This window comes from Falco peregrinus, chromosome 10 (genome assembly GCF_023634155.1).
Source record: "Falco peregrinus isolate bFalPer1 chromosome 10, bFalPer1.pri, whole genome shotgun sequence".
Classification (NCBI taxonomy): Eukaryota; Metazoa; Chordata; class Aves; order Falconiformes; family Falconidae; genus Falco; species Falco peregrinus.
The window spans coordinates 11,837,397-11,851,025 of record NC_073730.1 but is presented as its reverse complement, the minus strand read 5'-3'; the positions used below and the strand labels follow the sequence as shown (position 1 = coordinate 11,851,025).

Below are 13,629 nucleotides of genomic sequence, written 5' to 3'. Positions count from 1 at the left end.
AACAAAACTCGCTAATACAACGAGAAATACTACTAATCATGGCTTGCCTGTCTTGGACAGGTAACCAGCTAGCCATGTGTTTCCACATACTTCTTTGACTCAGATATTTCACAGGGAGGGAGGGGGAACACAGAACAAAACACCTTAAAAATCTTACCTCAGAAGCATCTGACAGACTTTGCAAGATGTTACACGACTGAAGGTATGCATTTTGAACTCATGAAAGCTTGTATCCGCATAGTCTGGCCGTATGTTTGACCTAAAAAAAATTTGAAAATCTGCTTTAAATTGATGAACTCTAGAAAATAATGCAGCATTCACAGCAGGAAATCTGAATCCACAAACAACTAGTTCTATTTACACTTTAATGTTTTTCACTAAGGTGAACCAGAAATACAGACTTCACCACACACCTTGAATGTGTGTTATTATGTTATTATGAAGACCTCATCCTTAAAATACACTTTGTAACTACCTTAGTTGTCACAATAACTAGAAAGCTACATATCAAAACATACATCTGGGTTTTATTCCTGTTCAAGTAACTAGGATCATTTTGTGGACCTAAAGAACACTTGCTTTTTCACTCTCAAATATTTTGCTAAGTGGATGTACAAGCTCATACTGAGAACCACCGCATTTGAAAACAGGAGCAGCACATTTGGGACAGGTCACAATTATGCAGCAATACACTGGATAACAAGAGTGATTTCAAAAACAATTAGAAAATATTTACTGGGGTTTGGCTAGTCTTTCTTAAATGCATTGCCCAATGTCTACAGCAGTTGCTACACACACTTAATTTAACAAATAACATAGAAAATCACTATTCACATTGCTAAGACACCGACACACTACTGGCAGACTTATTCCCAAAGATCAAAAATATGTACAAAGCACTGGTCCATTACTGTACCTGTGTTTTACCTTCCCTACTGATTTCTTTTAAAAGCAGAAGTATAATTTAAAAATTACCCACTTCTCATTTTGTTGCATTGGTGACTGTTTGCAGGTTTATTAAACTTTTATTAAGTGAGCCATTCGATTTCTTCTGTCATCTTCCCCATTTCCAAGATTGGGGGAGGAGAACAGGAATTTTCAATTGATTTGTTATCCTTTATTTTTTAAAAAATTCAATAACATCCCTCAACTAGCTTAAACACTGCCAAAACCAGTACCCTGAAATGCTAGGTGTGTAATTTAATATTAAGGTAGACAGTATCAAACAAGAAAATATATATATATATACACACACACAGAGTAAGAGCTACTGTATTTTTAAATAATGTTTATATTGGAATGCTTAGGATTCCATAAAATTCTGGCATATTTCTAGCAAAAACACAGGAATGCATGAAGTAAAATAGGAAAAAATCCTGATGGCTAGAAATGCAAGAATCTGCAACATTCAAAGGAAAGACGAGAAGCTTTTCCAACACAAAAAATTACAAATTCATGCATTAAAGTTGGAGGTACTTATTAGGTAAGTTTCATTTTTATGTATTATAAATAACTCCTAGACTAAAACATAGAGCAGCCACAAAATGCAATGAAACATAAATATAGGCAACCATGCAAGCATCAATCTTTCTAGGACTGAATGAAAAGGCTTATGAAAAAAACATTCAAAGAATCTGTTTAAGTACCTAGTGTCAGAAAGGTCAGTCTTCTAATCTGCCACCTGCAAATGAACGTGCTGAAAATGCAACTGTACTCCAAAGCAAATGGAATTTTGCCTGAGAATAACCTTACACTCCGTACTGTTTTAACTAGCTCACTACTATCTGTTTCTGCTATGATATGCAAGGTGTCAATACCACAGCTCCTGCTTACTAAAACAGGCATGGAGGATACTACCCATTCGCAGCAGGATGGTACAGGTATCAGAATAAAATTAAATTCCCAAGGAAGTAAAGAATTTTTTAAACCAGGAGAACAATGTATTATTCTGGGGCTGTTAACTCTGCAGAACATGACCTGTATTTCACAACGTGTTTGCCAAGGAACTGCTAAAATCTCTTAGGCTATACAGTTAACTGGATAATCCTGAAAACTCCCTAGAGCAAGTTACAATACTCACACTCCAAACAAAAGATACTTTTTGTTGACCATTTGGTTCAGACCAGGTTAGCTTGCAAAACCATGTCAAAAGTATCAGCCTAATGTGCAAAGAGTCATCAGATTTGAAAGCATATCAAATTAATCCGAACAACCCGACCATTTTTCAAGAACAAACGAAAGAAAAAATGCCATTCATTTAATTAGAACAGGATCAATCTTCAAAAATACTAAGCACAGTGGATGAAAAGAAAAAAAAATTACAACCTCATAGACGGTTGCTTAACACAAGCATATGATTATATAACTTCCTTTTGTACGTAAAAATTCTTTTCCATTCTCCTCTCAGGCTATCTTCCACAAGAACTGAAATACATGAACTACTGAAAATATACCTCCTATTAACAGAACAAAGATGATACACTGTGTTCATTCTTCTTTATATTAAGAGCACTATTTGAGTTTCTTTACATATTATAAAGCCATTCAGTTTCCTTTTACAGTCCTTAATAGAAAAAGTTACTCTTGAGAGGAAAAAAGCATAGTGCTAAAATGGCAAAGAACGGAGCTGTGCCTCACAGAGAGCTGTTACAAGACCCTCCACCTTCTTTCAACAGAAGTTGTTTTACTGCACCTATGGGCTAAACCAACCCATTATAACGTCCTATACAAGACAGAAGTATCCAGGTAAACAGGCTTACAACTTCAGCTCTCTATTATGTGCTAAAATTTTGATACCTTTGTCCTAATTGTATAAGCAAAAGAATACAATACTGAAAACATACAGCACAACATAAACTTCAGAATATAATGCAAACTTCAGTTTATCTTGTCCGCTATTAGTTAAAGGAGGAATTAGTTTGGTTCCAAGAACTAGTCATTTCTTAAGGATCATAAAAAGGTATCATGAGTAAATCCCTCCATTTCTTTAAATCCCACCAGGTTTTAGTTTAGCGATTGTAAGGTTCTAACAATCACTTCAATAAATTTCTATCTAAAAACCTGTTCTTTCTTCACCACCTATACATCTTTCATACTCCCTATCATTTCACTACCATCTAACCTCATATATTTCCTTGTTAGCTAAAGCCAAGCTAACACAAAGATATTTTTTTTCAAAAGACATGAGCCCGAGTAACTCTTTTAGGGGCACACAGCAACCAAATAGGTTACAAACACAATAAAACAAAAGGACCTTTTAAATTTTGCTAGCCCTTCCTTCTTCTTCTCCGAAGATAGCATTTTTCTCTATATTTTCCCCAAAGCCACATCACCACAGAAGGAAAAAACTAAAAATCCCTAACAACAAATTTTTGTAAATCAGAGGAGACACCACAGAAGCATCACCCATAGATTAAATGATTCTGGAAGGGACTACAGCCTCAGAATATTAGAGAGGATCCCGTGCAGAAAAAGCAGGAATCAAAAAGAGATGAAATCTAACCTGCCGCTCAGTCTTTCTTTTTGCAGAGACTTAGAAAATACTCCCAAGCAGTCGTCTCAAAACTAACAATGCCATTGCATTCGCTAAGAGCATCAACATTAAAGTTTTCTTTTGTCTCTTCCTTTCTTTTGCTAATCCTTCACCCTAATTGTCTCAGATTTGAGGTCAAACAGGAATGGGAAAATGTCATGTGTTTAATTTCTGTTTACACATCAGCAAAATACCTTCTCAAATTCAGAGTCCATTGCATTTCAGAAAGATCAAGATTTTACCCATTATCTCATAAGTCTCTTCATAAAGAAATAGTCCATTAAAAATATTAATATTTAGATATATCGTTACCTGTTGATTCATGTTAGATGAGAAGGCGTTTCATGCAGTTTCTAGTAATCAATATTTTGATAAAAGCAGTAGAAGAGAGCAGTGCAAACTAAGAAATAATATGCTTACTCTGAAGACAGAGTACTTTGAAGTGAAGCACAATACAGAAAGATAATTAATGACAAAAAAAAAAACAGAAAAAAATACAGCAAAAATAAAAAGGTAACGTGTATTCTCTACTGTAAATGTAGAGGTGGAACAAGGAAGGCTTTGTAGAAAAATATTTGTCGCTGTACTAACTGTGGACAGGACAACTCTTGCACATTCTAGTACCTGATCGGTCATGTTCCATTATGGCAAATCCAGTTCTGCAGTCATATTTCACATCACATCAGACAAGTCTGAGATGATGCACTGTAGCAGTATATATCAAGTAGCATGTCCTTTAATGTAGTCTGAAACGTAATGAATCTAGTGGATTGATGGTTTAGTTCTCAATATACTGGTTTTCAACAAACTGAAAATAATGAAAAAATAACCCAACTTGATATCGCCCCAAAACTCTCCAATGAGAGATTAAGCACAACTTATCTGTGACTGTACCACAGCAAATTTTTTTCCACAAAACTTCTCCCACTGAATAGCAAGTACTATTTTTCAATGTTTTAAATCCAGTAAATAAACCTGGTAACTTCAATGGAAAAACTGCAGTCACAGCACAGCATACGACTTTTCATAGCCATGTCCCACCATAAAGTTCTTTCAGTTACAGCATTCAAGCCTTACACTGATGCCCTGAGAACACAGACCAGAGCTGCCAACACACAGTGAAAAGAACATTTCATCCTTCTCAAATCTTTTCTCCTCTACTTCTAAGCATATGAGCATGTTCTAACACAGAGAAAAAAAACCACCTGAATATTAGCTCAATATTAATTTTAAGCTTAATGCTAAGAATATTTTCTTCTTCAGGAGGATTTATTATGGGGAAGGGGCACAACCCCGTATGTGATAGTTATAAAAATTCAAACATATCAAAGTCATTTATGTGGCTAGCATTATGAAAATCTAATTTAGAACTTAATTAAGTTCCTTCCCCACCACAGCGGAACAGTCACCAGCCAAGGCATCTCACAGGCTCCTTCAGTCTTCCTTCCACAGCAGTTTCTACAATGGGGTGCCCCAGGCTCACCACAAATGAAATGTTTTATCTATTTCCACCGTCGAACAATCTTGATGAATGGCCAGAGCAGGAAGTCACCCATATACTAGGAATACTTAATCTGAAGTAAAAAATGACAGAGAACATGTTCCTCCTTTTACGGTAAAGCTCTGACTCTTATTTTTATAAGCAATGTGGGGAGTCAAAAGCAGTTTCCCTTCCTCTCTTCTACTTTTTCCCCAGGCTGTTTTAACTCCTACACTGTAGCAGAGACAAAATGTCAGGATACAAAAACAGAGTGAATCTGTAATTAGGAAAAATTTTCCAATTCTCTCCTCGATTCAGCAGCAGAGTTTTTGTAAGGGACAGCCGCGAGTGCCCTCTCCTGCATAGTGCTGGATCCCCATAACCAGATTTACTCCAGTCACTACAGCAACATCCTTGGGCTGCCCCTAAGCCTTTTGCATAGAGCTTACTCTTTCCAAGTTACTTGCAGAATATTAGTCCCACTGGGAGCAATTCACTGTTACACCATCAACCCAGAGACCTGCAGATGCTTGTTTTGCTAGCCTCCATCATTTGGACATGCAGTTCCTTTCTCTGCATCAGCCATGGGAGCCACCGTTCAAAGAGCAGAATTGACCATCTTCTTCAGCCAATCCTGCACCTCTGAACAGATCTTGTCTGTAAAGTTTGCAGAGTTCAGTGTAGAAAAAGAGTTATCCAGGTGTCTTATTCGATTGCCCTTGATATCATCAGACTTTGGAGCAATCCATTTTTGCTGACCTTGTGCATGTGCAATATTCCCCTTTCAAAAATACTTCTCCACGTTTGTAGTGCCACTTCCCTCTATCAACTCTTACTTCTCAGAAGAGTAAATTGATCATAGGCCAACTGTCTTCAGCCACCCACATAACATCTTTATAAACGGTGTCAGAACGTGTCACGTGACCAACAGTCCCCCACAAGCTTTTGCAGTCAGTATTCATTCTAGTAATAATCTTCACCTAGATTAATGGCACAGCTGACCACAGGGTAATGCTGCAGATAGCTCAAAATTATCTTGCCAGATAAAACATCTAGGTGGCTATTCCTATGCTTACAGAATAAGAAATAAATTTGCTCCAATGCCTCAAAATGCCAAAAGAATCGTGCATATGAATAAAATGAAACAGTTTAAGCTACAGTTTTCTAACACTTTCCTATAGCAGTTGGGATAACGAGTCAAAAACTTGCAAAAAAAAAAAGTAATTCTTAACCCTGAAGACACAAACATGTCACAATCAAAACACTAATACTTAAAATAAAGCAATGAACTTTGGCAATCTTGACACATCCAACAACGTGAGTTGTATACCTCATTTTACAAAACTGAACTTTGATCATCTTGGGTCTAGTCTTTCCAAGATGCATACTGCAATGGTAAAGTGTACAAAATCAACATCAAGCAGCTTAGGATGGGATCTGGTACTGTCATTTCCTTACTTAAAACCATATTCATATGAGAAAACATTGAGATCAGAACATGTCTGAATAGCAATAGCATACAATAATAGGCTACCCTATAGCAACAATTTCAATTTTTATCACCATTCTTACATTCACATTTGTTTCCAGCAAGACAAAGCAGACTGAGTACCTTTCACAACAGGTTGGACTAAACAGACGAATTGCAATTTCTTCACTGGGCTAGGCATAAATATGCTTTCTTTTACTGTCAGTTTAAACTTCTACACATTTAAGGCTTACAAAATAAAATGCATCTTGAAAATTACTACACTTTCAGCCCCAAAACTCTTTATATCTCTACTAAATATGTAATTACTACAGATGTGTCCCAAGAGAATAAACAAAAGGCTAAGAGATAGGTCACTACAGGACCTTCCTCCTATTTTCCCAAGACCACATTTCTAAAGATAAAAACAATGAAAAAAACCTTATTACACAAATTTTAGAATACTAAGTACATCTTCCCGTGGATCTTTTGCCCTTCAGATGTCTCAGTATTAGCCTTAGAGACTTTAAGAACTATTGCCTCAAGTTTGTTTTGCATGACATTACTGAAAGCCTACTGGCTGCCAACAAGCCTAACAAAAATATAATAAAGAGATAAAGTATTACATTGATTAAATTCTTTTAGCAAGTTTAAATTTTAAATAAGAAATTAATGAAATGCAAATCACACTGCCTCTACTGAAAAACAGCACACAAAAGAGAAGAAGGAAGTGGTATAAAAATGTAAAGAGTAGAAACAACTAGAATTTCCAATCTTTGGCTCCCAGTTATGGCTGTCAATCCCATAGCACAGCCCTGGCAACAAGGCATCCAAGCAGCAGAGAGCACTGGAGGTCTAACATCTTGCAGCTTCATATTCTGCAAGGAGTTAAAAGACGACTTTGGAACATAGCACAAAGAAAAAATGTCTTCTTTTATTCTACTTCTATTTACTATTATCTGTAATGCTAACATTTAGAAACTGTAGTTTGAACAACCTGCCTGCAAGGTCCACTGCTCTCCTCCACTAGTGACCAGTTCTTCTGTCCTTGTTGCCACATTTTGATGGACGTTTCTTTTAACTGCTTCCATGGCAGCTTTTCCATACTTGCTTGACTTCAGTAATTAAGACCTGTGCAGATTCCGCCCCCCCCCCTCCCTGGATCTAGGCCACTGAGAAGGTGTTCATACACCCATTACAAACATTTAAATTAATGTTGAAAATATGCTTCTCTGGAGTATTTAATTAACAACTCAACTTCTCCTTCCCTGACTTCAAGTATTTTAAAACTAAATTTATCTTTCTTAAACTGGAAAGAAAAATGTATTACAGAAAAAAAAAAAAAAGACAAAGAAAATAAAAGCCTGAAAAATATTTTATATTGTTTGGATATATTCATATCATTTTTCCACCACAAGAAGCACACATATGCTTAATTGCAGGAATTGCAGCACATACAGGAAAATAAAGAACAAATACACCACACAAAGAGAAATGTAAAAGTAACCCTGTACGAATGGCTCAAGAAAGTTCCTTTCAAAAGTGAATTAGGTGCAAAATAATACAGGCTATCGACCAGAGTAGGTGCTGACCTAGACACTGTTGAGCAGATCACTTCTGTTAAATACAGATAAAGCAAAGGCATTGTAAACACTGACTGAATCATGCCATTCTTCTCAGGGGACTGATGAAACGTCACAGGTGTCATTTCAGCCCAGAGATGTTGTTCCAGATTGTCATAACTCGGTGGGACTGCCAACTTGGATAGAAGAGGAACGGTCTCCTCCCCCAGCAGCAATCCCACATGTGTTTTTTCTGAGTGCAGCAGCAAGAGCCCAATTACGGATGCTCATGGCTTGGGAAAAGGCTTTCCAGGAGAGTCACAGGTTCTGCATACTAGTACAGTGAGACAGCTGCCCTGTTTTTGCAGTTGAGAGTTTGCCTCCAAAAGGGAAAAACATGCTAGGAAGTTCTAATGATACTTCTTATTTTTGGTTTTGGATCATTTTTGGAGAAATGTTATTTAGGTCAGGTTTTGAAGATCTTTTTCCAGTATCGGTCTCTTAAAGAAATGCAATCATGTCACAAGAAATTATTCAGGATTCAATTGTACATAGATATTTTCAAAATATCCTGTCATTTAAAAAGTGTATTGTATTTGAAACTGAGTAGCCATTTCAACTCAATTAAAACTTTGCTTTAGAGAACAGTTAATAGTATGCCCGCCTGTGAGCCCAGAGGTATAACAAATAAGCAGATGCATGAAGTATCAGATAAGAAGTCTGCAACTGTTTTAAGTATTAAAAGAAGAAATACTACAGGGAGCTCTGATAAAACTCGATACCTTGAACTCTCCTCAACTCTCAACCCCAAGTTAGACCTCTGCATTTTAGAGCTGTTATTATTCTGCACTGCATGTTATACTTATAATAATTTTAAATGCTCCATACAGAACTGTTCAAAATTATGGACACCCCGAGCACAAACTGCTGAAGAACATTTTAAAGCATATGCAACATGAAATCTGATGCTGTATTCATGCAGTATAGCCTACAAAGCAAATAGCACAGGTTAATACCAGAGGACGCTGAAAATTTTCATTCCAGTTTTACTGATTTTATTAATATTTGTCATCACTGCAAAAAATGCATCAATAAACCTAGATCTGCCATAAGTATTTCCTAGTTATTAATTGCTAACAGAAAATATTAATGAAGACATCCTACATTAAAATTCCTTCTTGGTGCCACAGCGACCTCCTTTCAAAATTTTAAGCACCTCAGATGTTAGCCATGACAACTGGTACTAAGCATCTCAGAAAATTTTGGAAACTTTACCTAGGCAATAAAATATAGCTAACATTTGTCACATATTCAAATGTTTTGAGTAAAAACATGGACAGCAGAAGTTAAAAAACAGAAAACAATGTTACTGTCAAACAAGACAAAAAGCTTCGAGCCAAAGCTCACATGAATTTCATGCAAAGTCAGTTCTAAGATGTTGAAACTCACTCTCTGCTCTGACGTGCAGACTTCCCTTAGAATCCTGTTCCCTGCAAACAGCAGAACCAGCCTTAGATTTGCACCATCCTTTCTTTCCACACAAAACATTATGGCTCTGTGCAACAATCACCATTTCAACTCATCACTTCATAAAACATGCTGTCACCTAATAGAAAAGCATTTATGTAATAAAATAACAGTGGCAAAACCACAACTAAATAATGCTTTTTCAATCTTTAAAATTGTTTTCTTATTTGCTATAAAAAGGTGAGAAAATGGCATTCTTAAGAGGTATTCTCACTAGACGTGGGCAATGTCATTTCACAAAGGACGATTTTCAGCTTTCCTACCTTCTTAGGATCAATGCTGATTACTTACAGCTAATTCATTTTCTCTGTTCCAGCTAGGCCGTTATATTTCAGAATCATCTTTGAAGATGCTATTTACTGAATTAATCAATCAATCAATCCTCCATATGCTAATACTCAAGCATTCTGGTTTGCCACATCAAAGAGTCTCCATCAAGAAGACATGTTATATAATTAAATTAACCATATCACAAGTAAATTGTGCTTTTGATCAAGAACACACAACTTCTAAGGCTTTGCTAGGAAATTTGCTTATTTGATCATATGATGAGTGGCTTTTTTGAGATCAAGGAAATTATCTTGTTAACTTTTTGGAAACGTACTGCATTGTTTCAAACAAAATAATGGCTTTCCTTTTTCTTTATCAGCCTACTTGCCTGAAAGCATGGGAGATAGACTGCTTTGAGCTGATCTATTCTGTACAAAAATTTTAAACACCACCTGATAGGAACAAAGCTCTGTTGCACATCAGTATTTGTAAATCAAAAGCATCAATACTTTATATACTTTTGTGTTCACTGGCTGAGTCTTATTTGTGATAGTTCTAAGTCTTACAAATCCAAATTCACAAAGTTGCTTGTCTTGATAAGCTTTGAATATTTTATCGTATGTTTACACTTAACTGAAGACAAAGATCTACATTTTGGAGTAAAAAATGTAAAAATACAGTACATGCACAGCCATAAACTTGTGAATTACCAGACAAAAACCTAAATCGGATAAGAAAAAAGGTAGCATTGGTTTGCAGGGAGAAACTGGGACATCTGTTCATATACCCAAAGTATCACAACAAACATGTAATGCAATGTTCCACGTTTAAAGACTGTAGGAAACTAACACCTTGCACAAAAATCAATATTTACATGGTGGTACTTTATTTTTATGATGTAGTGTCACTACAAATTTATTTCACTCAATTTTAAGACAGACATTAATTTTCATAGTAATATACTTCACATATTATAAGTTGTAAAAACATAAAGAATGAGCCATCTTTGATATTTGTGAACCAGAAGACATAATATCAAAGTATATTTATCATCTCCAAGTGTTTACACACTGTTTTCATAAATTCTGTTTTGCTTTCACATTCTACACTGTTCTTACACTGCGCTCTTAATCACATACAGAAACTTCACACAGTTCTTGCTGTGCCTGGGAAAAAATCTAAAGAAATTGCACAACTATAAATACGTTGTGAATGGTTGTGTTACAGAACTGCTAATAAGTTAGAATTAATTCGTTATTTGATTTTATAGAATCATTTTAATAGAAATATAGAGGAATAAAAAATATATTTTAATGAAACTAGTAGTTGCACAACAAAAGCTGCTATGAAATCCTCTGTACAGCCCTGCACTAAGGCCAAAAGAATAGGTCAGAATCACCTAGTAGGAATGATTAGAACTTAGATAATAGACTTAAGATTTAAGATGATTGAAGATGACTGGATACAGTATTTACGGGTAGACTAGGAGAATGCATTGAAATGTCAGAATGTAAAATTAATGGGAACTTGGGAGAGGATTTCTTTGTATTTGACTAGTCTTCTGTATGTAGAAAGTGTATTGAAATGTCAGAATGTAGAATTAACGGGAACTGGGGAGAGTCGACTGGAACAACTTATAGTTACCTGCCAAGAAATCACGAACTTTAGTAAAAGGTAATTCTGGCAGGGGGAGATTGCGACCACCAACTCGTATACCACCTACCCAAATCGTACCCCAGATCCATTTCTAGATTTTTCTAACCTTTCCTGCGCAGAATCGGATTTGGGAGAAGGGTATGTTAATGATTTTGGGGAAATATTATGATTATGCATGAATAATTAATGAATATGTATGAATAAGTTCTATATATGGTGTATGATTTTGAAGCTTGGTGTGTGTTGATCGTGAGAGGATTTACCCTCGCATCCAGCCAGTTAATAAAGAAGTGTCTGCTTATCTACAACTACATCACATCTTCATTCCGAGATTTCGGTAACAGTTGCTTATAACCCTGAAAAACTTTCGATCAAAACCAACAGGTCACAGCAAAGAACAAGCAACCATTCTTCTTTAGCAGACATCAACTTGGCATCCATTTTTTTCAGTACTGAAATATTTATACTGATGGAAAAGCCCAGGCAGACATATTTGTTTATTGCTTTGGTAACCTATGTGATGTTGGTATAAGTGGAACACCTTTGCAGGCTATTTGAAAAATGCAGCAGATACCTAAGGCTTTTAAAGTGCTCTGATAAGAAAGCTTTAATTTAATATGTCACTGTTCAATATGTCAGAGCTCAAATATTCTCTCAGAAGTCTTAAGGCATATGCATTATTAATGCACTATCTGAGGGAACAGATCTATTTGAGCTCAACCTGACTGATGTCATTAGTCACAGAGTGCAAAGCAGATTTGGCAACAGGTATGGTAATAGGTAAGACAACATTTTTCACTTACCTTGTTTCTTGCACCGGTTTTCTTTAAAGTCTAGAAAACCAACAAGCTCTATCTACAGTCTATGCAGCTTGCCTAATCTAAACTGTTGCGCACACACCTAGCAGGTTTGAGAATCAATGTATCTCAGGATTATTTCCTTACAATTAGGTGATGCGTTCTGCACCCCTTGAGCTACATGGTGTGGATTTATGTCTAACTGAAACAGTAATTTTTCAAAAACATATTAGACTGTACCTGAGCGACTGCACAAACTTAAAACAAAAACCACTAATTTTGAGGGCTGTACAGCTTTCATGTCTAAAATATCTTTTATTTGGATTTTTTAAAAAAAAATTAATCAGATTTGTTAACTCCATGCACTAAATGCGTACCCTAATCACTAAAATGATGCATTTGCCACTGATTTTTCAGGCATTACTAATTAGCCATGATGTTAATACTGCAATTTCAGTAACAATGTCAAAGCGAAAACTACAGTCATAGTAGTTTCCTGAAGGTGAAATTTTAACTAAGTACATTAAAAAAACAAAAAGGCCTTTTCCTTGGTGTGCAAGTTGTTTCCATGCACTTCTCAGTTTGTGAAAGAGAGATGTTGAGTAAAGGCTAATTAAAAAGCGTGTTACAACACTGTTCCATGAGACTTTGCAATATTGGTTCTGTGCATCTTGAAATCCAGCAGTACTAAACCCAAGTTTAAGCCTTGAGCAACCTAAACCCTGCAGGAGACTAAAGTAGACAATCTCTACACACTCCTTCCCACCTAAATTCTTCTGTGATTTAATTTTAAACTCTATATTTGTGTAACATGTTCCTATCTAGGAATATATACAGAAGACAAGTTTGCTGATGGCCATTTTTAGAGTAGATTAAAAAGCACAATTGAGAAACCACAGAAAGGCTTAATTAAATTAGCAAACTTGACATCACGATGACAAAATAAATTCAGCACAAACCAGCATAAGATACTGCATGCCTTATTACACTAATGGATTCAGATATGAAGTCAGTGGGGAAATACAATATGTGGCCTTTCATGGAAAAGGTCTCTGCCATTGTGAGGAAAACAACACACACCTGCTCCATGCTCTACTGTGATCAAGAAACAAACTACACACCAAGAAATATTTAGTTGATGGAAGCAAATGTTTAGTGGCAACATGAGACAGCTGTAGTAATAATCAACATATTTTCTTTCAGCACTTATTCTACCGTCTCATGATGAAACAAAAGAGAATTAAATTCATCAAGCAATGCCAAGAAAAGTAGTTGCCTCATAATAAGAAATTAAGCCTGATAATTAGTCAGCTAAGTAGTTCCAAAGTCATATAACT

The 13,629-nt window shown here is 35.9% G+C and overlaps 1 protein-coding gene across 2 annotated transcripts in view; it reads right to left on the bottom strand.

Annotated features, from left to right (window-relative positions):
• The window catches only part of VAV3 (vav guanine nucleotide exchange factor 3), a 171,373-nt gene that overhangs the window by 68,840 nt on the left and 88,904 nt on the right, over positions 1-13,629 (bottom strand). For both annotated transcript variants that reach the window (XM_055815071.1, XM_055815072.1), the window contains exon 16: positions 158-259. In XM_055815071.1, the coding sequence (XP_055671046.1) occupies positions 158-259 (102 nt within the window). The remainder of the gene's footprint in view (positions 1-157; positions 260-13,629) is intronic.